The following is a 16,082-nucleotide window of genomic DNA, read 5'->3' on the forward strand; positions in this document are numbered from 1 at the left end:
TCAGGGAGATTTTTGAAAAATAAATTTGTTGGCTCAAAAAACGCATGTTTATCTATAAGAATCACTATTAATAAGCATACATTAATGTTCTTAGTCAAATTACTCAATTTTTTTATGAGAGAGATGTTTTTTTTTGCTCACGAGGGCTGACTTTGAAGCATATGTGTGTTTAGACATTAAATTTTGGTTGCTTGGCGTGTTTTTATAGAAAAACTGGCCAAATTCGATATTTTTTTATAAGCACATTATCAATTACTTAGGTATTAGCTTTTCTCGAGATTGGCTCTTTCATTCTTTATGATTTTTTGCACAAAGATGCATAATTATAAACCCTCGAATGTGACAGAGCCCGATTTTCGAAAAAAAATGTTTTTTGGCAAATTTGGGCCAAAAAAATTCTAAAAAAAGGGTTTTTTGGACATTGTGAAATATTGGATCGTTGTTTTTTTCTGATTTTTTGCATGAAAGTAGGTAAAAGATTTTTGTAAAAAAACTTTTCAGCTCAAAAAATGCATCTTTATCTATAAGAATCACTATTAATAAGCATACATCAATGTTCTTAGCCAAATTACTAAATTTTTTGATGAGATAGATGTTTTTTTGCTCACAAAGTCTTGAATATGAAAGAATATTTCAAGAGCATGAAATTTTGGTTTTCAAACGTTTTTTTTATAAGAAACAAATGACTCATTTTAATAGATCGTCACTATTTGTGTTATGAATGATTGTTTAATGGTCACGCTCACGTAGATATCAATTATATATGTGTTAAATGCATAACCAGGTAGGTCCATAAAAGTATCACTTGTTTCTTCCTCTTCTAGGGTCGGGGTAATATTTAGGCCATATTTAATTTATAACCTAGACATAGACTAGAGTCTACTTCTTGCTGGGACTTTGCTTTTTGGTAACTTTTTATTATGCCGAGTTCAATGAATTAGACTAGAGGCACTAACAAGATGGAGGATAGGATAGAAGCATTAATGATGTGGAATGCCCAATTATATTTAAGAACATCCATTTTATACCTTCCAAAAACAACTAGAATCTTGCAAAATTATGCAAAATCATTTTCAAGTTCAAAGAAAAGCAGACCTGATCTTTTCAGTCTTAAAGCTATAGTTAAACCTTTGATTAAAAAACGGAAACCTGCATGGTTTGAAAACATTGTACTTTGTCTAAAATCTTCCATTTTTTTGAAGAAATAATTTTTTTGGTTAAATTGACTTCCTCTAACTGATCAAGATCTCAGCGATAAAAACAAAGAACCTTAGGACTCAGTATGGAACTGTCAAACTGCTTTGGGTCAATTTTAGTGGGGTCATATTTCATTTTGCGTACACTTATACTTAATAATGACTAAATACACATTCAAACCTAGTAAAACTGGAGCCCTTCGAACCCCCCCCCCTGTATCGTTAAGATTTGATTTGTGTGTCGGAGAAGTTCCAAGTTCCCCAATCCAATGATACACGAAGGGTCTATCTTGGGTCAAGAATGGGGTATTTTTAAACGAAAGATATTAATAGAAAATTTCAGCCTTTGGAAGATTTTCCTATAATTAATTTGAGTTAGTAGCAGACAATTATTTTGATTTTCTGATGGTAGATATTTATTCTTAAAGATTATTAAAAATTTACAACAAGGGTTAATGAATAACTCTTTCGATTGTTATTCAATCAGGAACGGGCAGTCGACATCTTGTTGGGGTGATAAATTACCAATCTTTTGGTACAGTGCGTCGAACACAGACATCAAATTTGTTGTTGAAATACATGTGAGGTGGACATTGACGGCAAGAAGCGATTCCATTGCTGCATTGAACATAGTATTGTGGTTTGTTGTTGTTTAATCGGAATAAAGAACCATTTGGAACCCATTTGCACAAAGAGTCATTGCCTAAAGAAACAAAAGGAATGATGGTAAATGTTTCCGAATTTTTGAAGGTTGGTGCTGTAGATTTTTATAGTTTTTAACTGTTCCTAAAATGCTCAGAATTTAACTAACATGAATACCAACATGCGTATAGATTGTCACGTCTGTATAATATTGGTACGTAGAATCTTTCAATATCAGAATTTCAGCAGCGACAAAAAATTAGCAATGACAGTTTACATCAGAAAAAGATTTCCTACTGAGGAAGAAAAATATTTTTTTCAACTGGATGAATACTTACATTCTGGTGCATCGACGGCTCGGGTGGTCGTTGTAGTTGGGGTAGGGGTCGTAGTTGTTGTGGTTGTAGTAGTTGTTGTTGTTGATTTCTTGAATGAACGAACACAAGCTTTGTTTTTCTCGTTGAATTCCAAACCATCAGCACATCTTCTGCATACTGGACCACTGTTTGTGCAAGTCACAAAATAGGCTGGTTTGTGCTCGTTGTAAGCAAAGATGTCACCAACTGATCTCCATTTACATAAGGAGTCTGGACAGGATTGTTGGGGATGAGGTTTTTCTGCGCTGTAAACTACAAGGGAAAGAAAATAAAGGTCTTATGTATTGACTTCTAAGTTCTAATAAGCCCGAAGGGATGCAGGTTTTTTCTTGACTGAGTGCTTTTTCAACTTTGTTTTTCAGGATATAATTATTTAGCATACATATACCGAGTTTCATGTCTTTTCACAAACTGACTAGACAGACTAGGTTATAATGTAAGCTTATTCAAAACTTATTCAAAAAAGAAATCAAAATTTACCTGCAACAAGAACGGCGAGAATGATGATCTTCATGATTGAAAACTTTGTAGATTCTTCAAGAAACTTTTTGTTTGTTTGTTTGCTTGGTGAGAAAGCTGAATTGTTTTTCAAACATTTTTCAGCTTTATTTATACTGATTTTCCTAATTGCTGATTCGTCATGTTTGAATTATGGTAGAATTAAAAGCCATTAGTTTTTGGTCCTTGGCACAAACGACTTCCTGACCTCAAAAAGTGGGTTTGAAATTTTATTTTAATTATTTAAATGCCTTAGATAAATACAAACATCCTTAGCGTAATTAAGTAATTAGATCATCAGACTTTTTTGATTGAAATATCACGATTTAGATTGGTTGACCAACACTGAAACTTTTTTATACATAAAAAACGTAAGGTATAACTTCCTGGTGTAAATTTCGGTGCTGGATTAAACGATTTCATGTTACGGCTCTGTATGCTTTTTGCTTTAGTTTTAGCTTGCTTTGAAACTTTATTTAAAATGTATTTCAAAAAAAAAGAATCAAATTATCGAACGAGCCTGTTAAATGACGCGCCTAACGCACTTCACGCGCCTAAAGCACCTCACCCGTCCACGCGTCCGCGCGCCATACGCACCTTTCACGCCCGCGTGCCTCAAATTTTCGATGTGAACTCAAACTTTTTTGACAATCCTTGAATTTTTCGAAGTGCCTTAAAATTGTTGACGCCTTATAATGTTTATGTGCCCTATGTGCATTATCTAACTAGAGGATACTTGGTGAACATAGAATCGAGTGTAGTACTTGGCTAACATAGAGATGTCTTAATTAATATGATCCGAACTTAAGACTTTTATCCCGTGTGTACTCTCTCCGATTATTTCTACACGAAATAAGAATTTGAAGGCACTGCAAATTCAAGGCTCGCAAGGCCCGTCAAAATTCGAAGACGCGTCAGATTTAGGCGCGCGTGGGCGCGTAAGGTGCGTCATTTAACAGACTCATATCAAACAGCTCGAACAAAATGGGATTATAGAGAAACAATTTAGTTTCATCAGTACGTATTATGATTGTATAAGCCAGCATTTTGACGAACTAAGATATCTAAATTGAAATTCAAGTCCATTTCATCTTCTAGACCTTTAATGCCAGAACTTTATATGAAAAATAATTGTTTGTCTTAATTCGCGAGGCTACAAAGTAGCTTCAAAGAGTTTCTAGCACTAAAGGATGAAAAGTTCATTTTTTTCTTCCTCGTTTCTCATCTTCACTTTCTAAAATTTTCAGTACAATCTTTTTCAAAAATATGGTGCTCTGAATTATTATTTTTAATGGTATATAATTTGTTATATGTTAGGCAATGGTTGCAAAATGACAAGTAAAACAGTCTGTTTCAATATAATCTGCAGCGGAGACAAAAAGGCTGTGACTTTTGATAGAATTCGAATAAGATAGCGGTTTTGTGCTCGTTATAAATATAATCCGGAGTGGAGGGATATCATAAAAAAAAAACAATTAAGAAAAAAAAGGAAAAATGAAGGTGAAAGCTCTGTTGAAAATTTCGACATCTTTGATGATTGCCACATCATTACCGAAATTAGAACCCCATTTTTATTCCGAAAGTCTAAGATTTTGAATATCTGTTCGCAGGGAAAATAATTGGCGAGAAAAAATATATTTTTGGGTTGAATTGACTTTCTCAAGTGAGCTGAATTCATCGATCGAGATTCTCAACAAAAGAGATTCACATGGGCAGAGTATGAAATCGTCGAATTTCAAGCCGAAGGCTAGAGGTGAATATTCTATTATTCTCTGGCAAATAAAAGTGATGCCTTAGAATTTACGCCGCTTTTCGGATGGAGGATTGACTTTATGACTTTCAATCTCAGGGGATTCCCTTTTATAGCCTTCCGCTATACCTTGTTTGTATAAAATTGTCAAATCGATTCGTAGAATTTAAAAAGCATGGTTACATTTTGCATTGCGTACGGTCAACAATGGATAGGCATATTTGACCCCGGTAAAACTTGAAACCATCCCCCTGTATTTCTAAGATTTGACCTGTGTATGTATCGGAAAAGTTTTTCTTAGTCGGATGGCCTGAAAGTTCTATCAGGGATTCTTCATTGTCATTAAAAAATTGAAAATTGATTTCCACGCCTCTACATATTTCTATGACTTTCTAAAAGATTATTAAAAATTTACAATAAGGGTTAATGAATAACTCTTTCGATTGTTATTCAATCAGGTCAGGTCAGTCTACATCTTGTTGGGGTGATATATTACCAGTCTTTTGGTACAGTGCGTCGAACACAGACATCAAATTTGTTGTTGAAATACATGTGAGGTGGACATTGACGACAAGAAGCGATTCCATTGCTGCATTGAACATAGTATTGTGGTTTGTTGTTGTCCAATCGGAATAAAGAACCATTTGGAACCCATTTGCACAAAGAGTCGTTGCCTAAAGTGAGAAAAATAAAGATTAGAGCTTTCAAAAGACATTTTCACGATTAAGTTAACGGCTGCTCCTTTAGTATTTTAAGTATTCTTAAAACTTTAACAACAGCCAGAAACTAGCAATGACAGCCTTTATTAAAGATAATTATGCTGAAGAAGAAAATGATTTTTGTTCAACTTGAAACAATACTTACATTCTGGTGCATGGATGGCTCGGGTGGTCGTTGTAGTTGGGGTAGGGGTCGTAGTTAAGTAATTAGATAATCAGACTGTTTGATTGAAAACCACGATTTAGATTGGTCAACACCAGGGTTATTACTTAAGTTAAGAAACGTAAGGTATAACTTCCCTCTGTAACTTTCTCTCAGTACTTGATTAAAAAATTTAAGTGAGAAATATAGTGGCTCTTAAACCTGAGTTTCATGTTTTTAGCTTGCTTTGAAAATTTCTGTAAGAAGTACATATTTTAGAAGAAAGGATCAAACTATCGAACAGTTCGAACGAAATGGTAGGATAGAAACAATTTAGTTTCATTAGCATGCATGCTGATCGTATAAGCCAGCATTTTAACAAAGAAAAGTATCAAAATGTAGCTTACTCGAGGATTGTGGTAATGTGGATTTACAGACTGAGCTAAATATGTTCTTAATCCCTATAGCCATAAATTTTATATCTGGGAATTTAAATTCGTCATAGACTTTTTACCTGTGTTAATTGTCAATACAAGTTATCGACCACAAAACTTTGTAACCAAAAGTTCAGCGAGATTGGACAAGTGCTCTTACGTTCACGTGTATTTTAAAGACCAGTTTGAAAAGTGCTAAATTCTTTTTGGACAAAATATTTCTTATATCCTATCAAATTTCAGCCGACTTTGTTTCAAAAGAAGTTGTCTTTTTTATGTGAATAACTTTTTAAACAAGCCTGTCTCACAGCCCCGGTGAAAATTCTCCCCACAGCGGGGATAAAATGTTCTTTCGAAATCCCAAGGTGATAGAAATTCTATTGTTCCAAGCTTAAAAAATCCAGTGGTTTTGGAGTACAAATCTTATACTTTGAATTTCGAATGGGGATAAAATCAAAGTCGATTTCTCACTGGGGCTGAAATTGTAGGGTAGTTTTCCCACCGGGAACAAAATAATTTTGAACAAATTTTCCAGTGGGGCTGATGCAATGAAGTATAAGCCCGAAGGGCTAGAAGTGAATCTATAACCTTTCTCAGGTAAGAAAAAGTAACGACAGATTGAATCTAGCGACTCCTTTATTTTGAGTGATATGTTTTTCGAAATTCAGAGGTAAACTTTAGTTTCAATCCGAAATTTGTGTAAAAACCACGCGGCCGCGCTTGGCTGCGCAACTTTGGTAGGATTTGTTGGCTTCAAATCCTACCAAGGAGATTCGCTTCTAGCCCTTCGGGTTATACTTCATTGGGCTGGGGTCCCAGTGGGTGTGTGGCGCATCATAAGCGGGGGCTAAGAAAATGTTTACACACTTTTACGACAGACTCTGAAGATAATCTAAAATTCGATCATAGATAGCTCCTCGGATAGATTCAGGGTCTCCTTTCTTTTGGATGTTTCAAGGTCATTCTTTCAAGAAGGAACTGACAAGAGATGGATAGGCGAGGGGTATCAAAGTAATCAGAACCGCTTTCAGAAATAGGCATTTTTCTTCCTCTTCTAGGGTCGGGGTAGTATTTAGGCCATATTTAATTTATAACCTAGACATAGACTAGAGTCTACTTCTTGCTGGGACTTTGCTTTTTTGGTAACTTTTTATTATGCCGAGTTCAGTGAATTAGACTAGAGGCACTAACAAGTTGGAGGATAGGAGAGAAACATTAATGATGTGGAATACCCAATTATATATAAGAACATCCATTTTTTACCTTCCAAAAACAACTAGAATCTTGCAAAATTATGCAAAATCATTTTCAAGTTCAAAGAAAAGCAGACCTGATCTTTTCAGTCTTAAAGCTATAGTTAAACCTGCATGGTTCGAAAACATTGTACTTTGTCTAAAATCTTTCTTTTTTTTGAAGAAATAATTAATTTGAGTTAGTAGCAGACAATTATTATGATTTTCTGATGCTAGATATTTATTCTAAAAGATTATTAAAAATTTACAACAAGACGACTTAAAGTCGAAAATTTCGCATAATATTAGAACATCAACGACGAAGACGCGTGAAACGTGACTCCGGCAGCATTATGGATTTTGAATGAAGCGTTACACAAAATATACACATTGTATTGTACACACAGGTCGTAGATACCCTGTTTTCTTATGAAAAATCTTAATCCATTAAAAACAAAAAGGTTCTTTAAAAAATGCGACTAAAAAATTCCTTTTTATAAGCGTAAAAAAGATCTTTATATTCAGAATAAATCAGAGAACTGCAATAGTACTTGAGAAAAAAATTTCCAAATTTTTTGAAAATAAAGAAGAAAAAATGAACTTTTCATTTAGTAGGGGCCACTATGTCGCGAAAAAGCTTCCCGTGTGCAGCAGCTTGTGCAAAGGGATTTTATGATTGAATATTGTTCCTTGAATGTAGAAGATCAAAATTTGAGAGGTGGGGCCGGGTGTGACCACCGGTTGCCATGGAAACTGACGTCATTGGTTACTATGGCAACCAAAATAAAAGATCGTCAAAATTGAAAAATTTTTGTTTCATTCGAAAGAGCATGAAATACTGATAAAGAAAAAGGTCTGAACCTATATCTGAAAATGAATATATCAGGAGATATAAAGGAAATAAGGCAAAATGACGTCATAAAACGATGACGTCATCGAAAAATAAGAATTTGCCAAAATTCAAAAATTTTTGGTTTTTTGGAAAGAATACCTTCCAGTGAACAAAAAATATTATTACGAAAAAGTCTGAAAATCCTTTTTAAGAAGTCTATGAGCAAAAATTGATATTTTTAAATTTTGCCTGTAATGTGCTTGCAAGCTCCAACCTTCGACAGGCAAAAAATGAAATTGTCAATTTTGACCAATAGACTTTTTTTAACAAATTTTCAAACGTTTTCGTAATAATATTTTATGTTCACTGGAGGGTCTTTTTTCAAAAAACCAAAATTTTTCATTTTTTTTAACATTTTTTGGAAATTTACCCTGTGACTTTGGACCCATAGACAGCAGGTCTAACCCCCCGGACAGCAGGTCTAACCTTCAGACAAGCATCAGTTGACTCCATGGACAATCAAGAGGCCACTAAAGGCAAAAAGCAGTTGTGTAGTTGAGCTCTAGCTTCTGAACTAGAAAATGGCAGGGTAAAAACTAGCCAACTTTAAAGAAATAATACTCTTTGAGATTTTCCAAAATCTCAATGCAATAATCCATATAAAAATATATTAAGAAAAGCTCGTAACTTAAGGATACAGACTTCGATCAAGATAGAATATGGGGATTTATTTACCACCCCCTGTCACTCAAATTTTCCCACCAGATAAAAATTGACTAAACCTCACTGAAAGTGATGCAATTATTTTCAATCTTCAATTATTTTCCGATGCTATAATAGAGACCTTTAATATTAATTATTTCTAGGTTGACAGTAAATATTTCATAAAATCATAAAATGAATGTTTACACACCAGTGAAAGTAGTAAATGCTAAAAACAGTAAAAGAATCAATATTATACGTAATCGATTAATGGCCCTTCTAGCAAATCACAACAATGACTCCTTTTACTGCTCTAACTGCATCCCATTAAAACAAACCCACCCCAATCTCTTGCCAGTTATCCCTTAAAATAGATATAGGGGAAAGATTCCAGAGTGCGGAAATGGGAATCTCATACAAAACAACGGTACCACTAGAGTTTTTAATGATTCAAAATGAAAATCCTGATTAGCAAAAGGGTATCAAGATCGGCGAAGTTTGATTGAAGCTCAATTAGTTTGATTTATTACCGTCAACTGCTCTAACTTGGGACTATCTGACAAAACATGGAACGGCAATACAGCCACCATTTCACCGAACCTCCAAAGTCATTTGATTTGAGTTAAGGAACGGCGTATTTAAAAATACACGATTTCTCTTTCGATTTTACAGCAAGTGAAAATACAGACCAGATATGCAACAGTCCCATGTTTCGACCAATCGTCACAAGTTAGAGCAGTTGACGGTACCTTGTTGCCCATTCTTTTTACACTTTGACGGCTTATTAGCAGACACCCACGCTGAAACCTTAAAGAGCAGGCCAATATCTATCACCCCATCGGCCAGGCGATGTCAATCAAACTGGAACCATTTGAGCTACAAAAACAACCAAAAACACTGATCGAACTTAATCGAACTGCGATATAATCAAACATCAAACTGAAGATTTTCTGGTAAAGTTCAATTACTGTTCGATCAGGTTCCATAATCTAACACCTATTGTTGGATTTCGTGATGAAATTTGATGGTTCGATTACCAAAATTGGTTTGATAGAGTTCGGTTGACATCATCGCCTGGCGCTGGCATCGGGGAGGAAAAGCTGGAACTTTTTCTTAATCCAAACTCATCGAACAACAATCAAAAACTTCATCAGATAAAAAACTGTCATCAAACTTACATCACAATTGGTTAACATTAAACACATGGTGAAAAAAGGAAAAAAATATCATACCTGTGCTGTTTGTAGTTTTTTGAAGAAGAGGGTTATGTGTTGTTATGTAAAATTAACTCTTTTTGTACTTACTGAGCATTATCAACTATTGGTGCATTCACTAACTACACAAACATAAAATACTTAGTAGTAAACGAATAATAAACCTCTTTAAATACTCTACAAAAGACCAGAAAACATGATAAAAAGTTATACAGCAGCAGCCAAGCAGCCATTAAAAAGTTCTCATGATGAAGATGAATGTTTACTAAGGCTTGGTTACACGTCTTGCACTAGAGTATTTTAACTATCAAGAAAAGCGCTTTTTTTATCTTTGTGAGTGAGTCCACCTTTATAATATTGGCCGTAGTACGCCCGCAGCCAAACACTCACGCCATAATTTGCGCCCAAAAAATTTTCTCGCCACACAGAAAGACTATCGTAATACTTTCGCTATGCGAAATTAATAAGGGTTAATGAATAACTCTTTCGATTGTTATTCAATCAGGTCAGGTCAGTCTACATCTTGTTGGGGTGATATATTACCAGTCTTTTGGTACAGTGCGTCGAACACAGACATCAAATTTGTTGTTGAAATACATGTGAGGTGGACATTGACGACAAGAAGCGATTCCATTGCTGCATTGAACATAGTATTGTGGTTTGTTGTTGTCCAATCGGAATAAAGAACCATTTGGAACCCATTTGCACAAAGAGTCATTACCTAAACAAATAAAAGGAATCATGGTAAATGTTACCGCTTTTTTGGAGGTTGGTACTGTAGATTTTTCCCTTCTTAAAATGTCCGGAATTTAACTAACTTTAATACCGACAGACGTATAGATTGTCACGTGTATTGGTACGTACAATAATTCAATTTCAGAATTTCAGCAGTGACAAAAAACTAGCAATGACAGTTTACATCAGAAAAAGATTTCCTGATTAGGAAGGAAAAGATTTTTTTCAACTGGATAAATACTTACATTCTGGTACATCGACGGCTCGGGTGGTCGTTGTAGTTGGGGTAGTGGTCGTAGTTGTTGTGGTAGTTGTTGTTGTTGTTGTTGATTTCTTGAATGAACGAACACAAGCTTTGTTTTTCTCGTTGAATTCCAAACCATCAGCACATCTTCTGCATACTGGACCACTGTTTGTGCAAGTCACAAAATAATATGGTTTGTGCTCGTTATATGCGAAGATGTCTCCAACTGATCTCCATACACATAAGGTGTCTGGGCAGGGTTGATGGGGGTGAGGTTTTGCTGCGCTGCAAACTGAAAGAAAGAGCGTAAAAAGTAATTTAACTTTTAGCTTCAAACTTTTTAAGTATCGATGTCAGCATTCAGATGGATTTGATGGAGGTGAAATGACTTCATACCTATATCACCATTATGTTTGCCTTTGCTAATTTTTACGTTTTTATTGAAAATAAATAATTGACAATAGAAATAGATAAATTTTCAAAAATAAAATTAAAATTTACCTGCAACAAGAACGGCGAGAATGATGATCTTCATGATTGAAAACTTTGTAGATTCTTCAAGAAACTTTTTGTTTGTTTGCTTGCTTGGTGAGAAAGCTGAATGGTTTTTCAAACATTTTTCAGCTTTATTTATACTGATTTTCCAATATGTCAAGCATCAGATAACTAGGTCTTACTTTAGTTCGTTAGAGGATACATAATTGCGACTTAATAATTTCCTTACCACAGCGGGTGGGATGCTATCAGGAATTTAAGAAGTTTAAACCACAGAAATAATTACAGAACGGTTGCTAAAGAGTCTAAGATAATCATAAAATATCAAAATTAATAAATGTATTATGTTAGTTCAATATAAATTCTTTCGCAACAACTTTCACATATATCAGGGTTTAGCTTTTTCGTTTGGCTCGTTAATTTTGGGCGGAAGTGAGTTTTGAAATTCTGTACACATCAGGCTGATCATATGAGATCAGAAAAAAGTTCATTTTGGTAGCACATTTTTATTTGCATTGTTTTACAGACTTCCAAATTTTCAAAATTTTGGTAGTTTTTCCTAGGTTTTAAGGAATTTCTTTGGAATTTCATGTTCAATGTTTTTATTTTATCCGTGAATTCTACCTTTTTGTGCCTTTTTATTTTCTATAGTGCATTTTTGTCAAGGTGTTGTAGTTTTTGCTGCCTTTTAGGAGATTTTGTATGTGAAGTTCTACTTTAGTATTTATTTTTTCACTGACCGACCGACACTCTTTTTTGGGTGATATAGCCCGTAAAACAACTATTTAAATTGGCCTCGTCTAAAGGCCGGCGTAAAAAGGGATTTAAAGTGATGTGAAAATATTTCATTATCAAATAAACTGTTCAAAGTTGTAGAGACAAATACTTAGCTAAGCAATCTTTTTTTCATTTAAAGTAGAAAATTACCTTCGTCAAACTGAAAAACCTCGAAATACAATGGGTGAGTATAAGTATAACGTTCCAAAAGCAATATGAACACACTCGATTCGTAACGAAAATCAAGCCGGAAGGAAACGGAAGAGTAAGGTGTGAACATGGTCTTAGTGAGTTCCACTTTGATGATTTTCGAAAAATAGAAGCCTTTCAAAGTATATTGACGCAAATTCGAAACTTTTGCTACTGCAGGAGCTTCGAAAGTTTAAAGTGATGTCAAAAAATCGAATGTTTGAAGCCCGAAAGCGAGCAAGCGGAGCGCGCCTCCTTTGTCCAAACGCGAGAAATAGTATAGACTTTCTACATTCAATGTTGTCCATTTTTCTTTTACTACTTCGCGGGTAAAAGCAAAATAGATTATTTTCGGCCAATCAGACGCGAGAAAAATGCCTCGCTCTAAGTCAAAAGAGATATTTGGATATTTTGTTTTGTTGTTGTCGTGCCCAGTCTTCGGCCGTTGAGATATTTGACAGTATGGCACTTTATTTTTCAAGATGTTTTAGTTTTAGACGGAGTACTCCCAGTGGGGATAGAAGCTCTATTGTTCCAGCAGATTTCAAAAGCAGACCTGGTGGATTTTCATATGATCTCATAATCGCAGGTGGATTTTAAAACTCCATCGGGACACAGAAGAGTTGTTTAATTCCCCCCGAAAGATCAAAACCATACATGAAGAGAGGTTTAACAAAATCTTGGTTTTGCATATCTCATTTCAAAAGTCACACACTAAAGTTTAATGTTTTGTGTAGCATCCGTACAATTTCGATTTACCACCGGCGGTCTGCGCGACCGTGTGTCTATCATTTCTTGCACAACGACTTGAGGCAAGGAAGTGATTTACTTATGGTTTTTCTTAATCATTCCACCTAATTGCAAGAATGAAAATTCTTTCACTTAATTAGAATATCAATTAAATATTTTGATTTGATGTCATACATTCAAACCAAAACCGATCAGGCACTGTTGAAAAAATACAATTTGATGCAAAATTTTACTGTACTAACTGTTTGATTTTTTCTTCATCTTCATTTTTCATCTTCGTTTATGACAATATCCCACTCCCGATTATATTTACAACGAGTATAGAAATATTTCAATCTGATTTAATTTCTATTAAAAGTTATTCGCTTTTGTAATTTTACTGACAGCAAACATGAAAAAGACTTTAACAGCGCTGTCAACTCTGAATCTCGACATTGTTTAATTCCACAGCGCTCTACCACTATCGAATTTTGCATCGCCGGCGTTGAAGGATTCGACAGCGCAATTTTTGTCAAAAAAAAACTTAGAAGGGGGTCTCAATGAGGGTTAAGTCGATACTATTTACATGTAATATGTTCCGTGGTAAAACTCAAACTTTCCTTTTTTGTATGATAAACTAGAGCAAAAAAATAAGACACTTTGACCATGCATTTTTTATTCTGATGTTTCGAGTTTTACTTCGATGAAGACTTCCAACTTACTGTCGTAGCACACGCCCTGTCAATTTCATCAACGCTGAGTTTTTAGTTCCTCGTTTTTGGAGGAACTTTTCTTATCTCTTCATTTAAAATCAGCCTGAGCTTTACTGCTACCAATCATTTTTTGTTTTCTTTCCCCTCAATTCGTCCATTATAGTCGTAATATGTGCCCAAGGTCCCACGCTGTAAAAAGCATCAGTATAATAAGCAGATATTCAATAGGTAAAAGTTGGTTATTGAGATTTATTAAATCCAATAAGTAACTTTTATCTATTGAATGGGGGGAGTTTCAGGGGGTACCCGATTCCGCAATTCCGCCAATTTTTTCTCCAATTTCCGTCAAACCGTCTTAAATTGAACCAAAATTCCGTCACCGAAAATTCCTTTGAGATTCAATATTTTTGTCGAAAATTCCGCAAATTTTGAATATCTTTTACCAATGCCGAAATTCCGCAAATTTTTTTGCTAAATTCCGTTTTTCCGCACTAAAACTGTCTAATTTTCCGTCTCCGTCAGAGAACCCGATTTCCGTAATTCCGTCTAAATTTTCGCCAAATTCCGCCACTCCGTCCGAAAAAAGGGCCGATTCCGCTCCTCCGCCAACCGTGAACCTCCCCCCTTGAATATATGTTTTATTATATACCTAGAGGAAAAAAAAACAAACATAAATTATGTAAATAGTCGAAAGATTCACATGAAACACTCCCATAATCAAACGTTCGAATGTTTTTCTTTTTGATAATTTTCTTAATTACTTTGAGTCACAAAATTTGTTCATGAAATCGACAATAGATTTAATTTAATAAATTTCTTACAATAAGAGCGACAAAAAAATCAAACTTTGAAAGCAAAATTAAAAAAAAAATCTACCGTGGTATAATAGCCTTGGTATATCAGGAATTATTCAATGGCTATTTTTGCCTACAGGTATATAATAATTATGATTAATACGACCATTCACTTACCTTGTTTAAGTGTTATCATGTTATAAGGGAGATTGAGACTGTACCTCAAACATTAAATAATCAATAATTTTATACAATTTTTCAGAGATTATTCTCAAAAAATTATAAAATTGGATATTTGATTTAAATTCTCTAACTAAAGATATTTGGGTGAAGGAAGCTGTTGACTTTTTAACCTCGCGATTCGACGAAATCTAGTCTTGAAGTGTCTGGTTGTTTAATTACTTAACTACGCTAAGACTGTTTGTTTTGTGTTTGAGCTAGGCGTCTTTCAATATTTAAATGACAAACCCACTTTTTGAGGTCAGGAAGTAGTTTGTGCCAGGGACCAAAAACTAATTGCTTTTAATTCTACCCCAATTCAAACAGAATGAATCAGCATTTGGAAAAATCAATATAAATAGAGCTGGAAAATGTTTGGAAAATCATTCAGCTTTCTCACCAAGCAAGCAAACAAACAAAAAGTTTCTTCAAGAATCTACAAAGTTTTCAAGCATGAAGATCATCATTCTCGCCGTTCTTGTTGCAGGTAAATTTCAATCTCATTTTTGAAGAATTTTATTATCAATTATTATAAAAACATTTTAGTTTCAATAAAAAAGTAAAAATTAGCAAAGGCAAACATAATGGTGATATAAGTATGAAGTAATTTCATCTCCATCTGAATGCTGACATCGATACTTAATAAGTTCCAAGCCAAAAGTTAAATCACTTTTTACGCTCTTCCTTTCAGTTTGCAGCGCAGCAAAACCTCATCCCCATCAACCCTGCCCAGACTCCTTATGTAAGTGGAGATCAGTTGGAGACATCTTTGCTTACAACGAGCACAAACCATATTATTTTGTGACTTGCACAAACAGTGGTCCAGTATGCAGAAGATGTGCTGATGGTTTGGAATTCAACGAGAAAAACAAAGCTTGTGTTCGCTCATTCAAAAAATTAACAACTACGACCACTACCACTACAACGACCACCACCCCAACTACAAAGACCACCCGAGCCATCGATGCACCAGAATGTAAGTATTGTTTCAAGTTGAACAAAAATCATCTTCTTCTTTAGCATAATTATTCTTAATAAAGGCTGTCATTGCTAGTTTCTGGCTTTTGTTAAAGTTTTAATAATACTTAAAACACTGATTTAAGGAGCAATCGTTAATTTAATCTTCAAAATGTCTTTTAAAAGCTCTAATTTTTCTCTTCCTCATTTCTTAAGGCAACGACTCTTTGTGCAAATGGGTTCCAAATGGTTCTTTATTCCGATTGGACAACAACAAACCACAATACTATGTTCAATGCAGCAATGGAATCGCTTCATGCCGTCAATGTCCACCTCACATGTATTTCAACAACAAATTTGATGTCTGTGTTCGACGCACTGTACCAAAAGACTGGTAATTTATAACCCCAACAAGATGTGACCGACCCGACCTGACCTGGTATTGATTGATATAATAAGGATATCATTCTTTTCATATCACCCTTTCCCACC

General features: G+C 34.6%; 2 protein-coding genes and 1 long non-coding RNA gene across 3 annotated transcripts in view; 1 reads left to right on the forward strand and 2 right to left on the reverse strand.

The window, feature by feature from the left end:
• The window catches only part of LOC136813642 (uncharacterized), a 319,208-nt gene that overhangs the window by 17,086 nt on the left and 286,040 nt on the right, over positions 1-16,082 (forward strand). The gene's annotated exons all lie outside the window — the stretch shown is intronic.
• On the reverse strand, positions 1,617-2,729 carry LOC136813645 (chitin-binding domain protein cbd-1-like). Its single transcript, XM_067070150.1, has 3 exons — positions 2,696-2,729; positions 2,177-2,467; positions 1,617-1,899 (listed from the first exon to the last, which is right to left on the reverse strand). Exons 1-3 carry the CDS (start codon positions 2,727-2,729, stop codon positions 1,718-1,720), a joined length of 507 nt encoding a protein of 168 aa, XP_066926251.1. The 3' UTR covers positions 1,617-1,717.
• Positions 4,925-11,331, reverse strand: LOC136813624 (chitin-binding domain protein cbd-1-like). Its single transcript, XM_067070130.1, has 3 exons — positions 11,219-11,331; positions 10,719-11,009; positions 4,925-5,137 (listed from the first exon to the last, which is right to left on the reverse strand). Exons 1-3 carry the CDS (start codon positions 11,250-11,252, stop codon positions 4,956-4,958), a joined length of 507 nt encoding a protein of 168 aa, XP_066926231.1. The 5' UTR covers positions 11,253-11,331; the 3' UTR covers positions 4,925-4,955.

This window comes from Clytia hemisphaerica, unplaced genomic scaffold (genome assembly GCF_902728285.1).
Source record: "Clytia hemisphaerica strain Z4C2 unplaced genomic scaffold, Clytia hemisphaerica genome assembly, whole genome shotgun sequence".
Taxonomy (NCBI): domain Eukaryota; kingdom Metazoa; phylum Cnidaria; class Hydrozoa; order Leptothecata; family Clytiidae; genus Clytia; species Clytia hemisphaerica.

Excerpts from the sequence above, each read along its gene's own strand:
- LOC136813645 (XM_067070150.1), bottom strand. The coding sequence starts at position 2,729 with ATGAAGATCATCATTCTCGCCGTTCTTGTTGCAG. Across the intron at positions 2,468-2,695 it reads TCTCGCCGTTCTTGTTGCAG|TTTACAGCGCAGAAAAACCT; the intron begins GTAAATTTTGAT and ends TTTCCCTTGTAG. Across the intron at positions 1,900-2,176 it reads AGCCGTCGATGCACCAGAAT|GCAATGACTCTTTGTGCAAA; the intron begins GTAAGTATTCAT and ends TTGTTTCTTTAG.
- LOC136813624 (XM_067070130.1), bottom strand. The coding sequence starts at position 11,252 with ATGAAGATCATCATTCTCGCCGTTCTTGTTGCAG. Across the intron at positions 11,010-11,218 it reads TCTCGCCGTTCTTGTTGCAG|TTTGCAGCGCAGCAAAACCT; the intron begins GTAAATTTTAAT and ends TCTTTCTTTCAG. Across the intron at positions 5,138-10,718 it reads AGCCGTCGATGTACCAGAAT|GCAACGACTCTTTGTGCAAA; the intron begins GTAAGTATTTAT and ends TTCTCACTTTAG.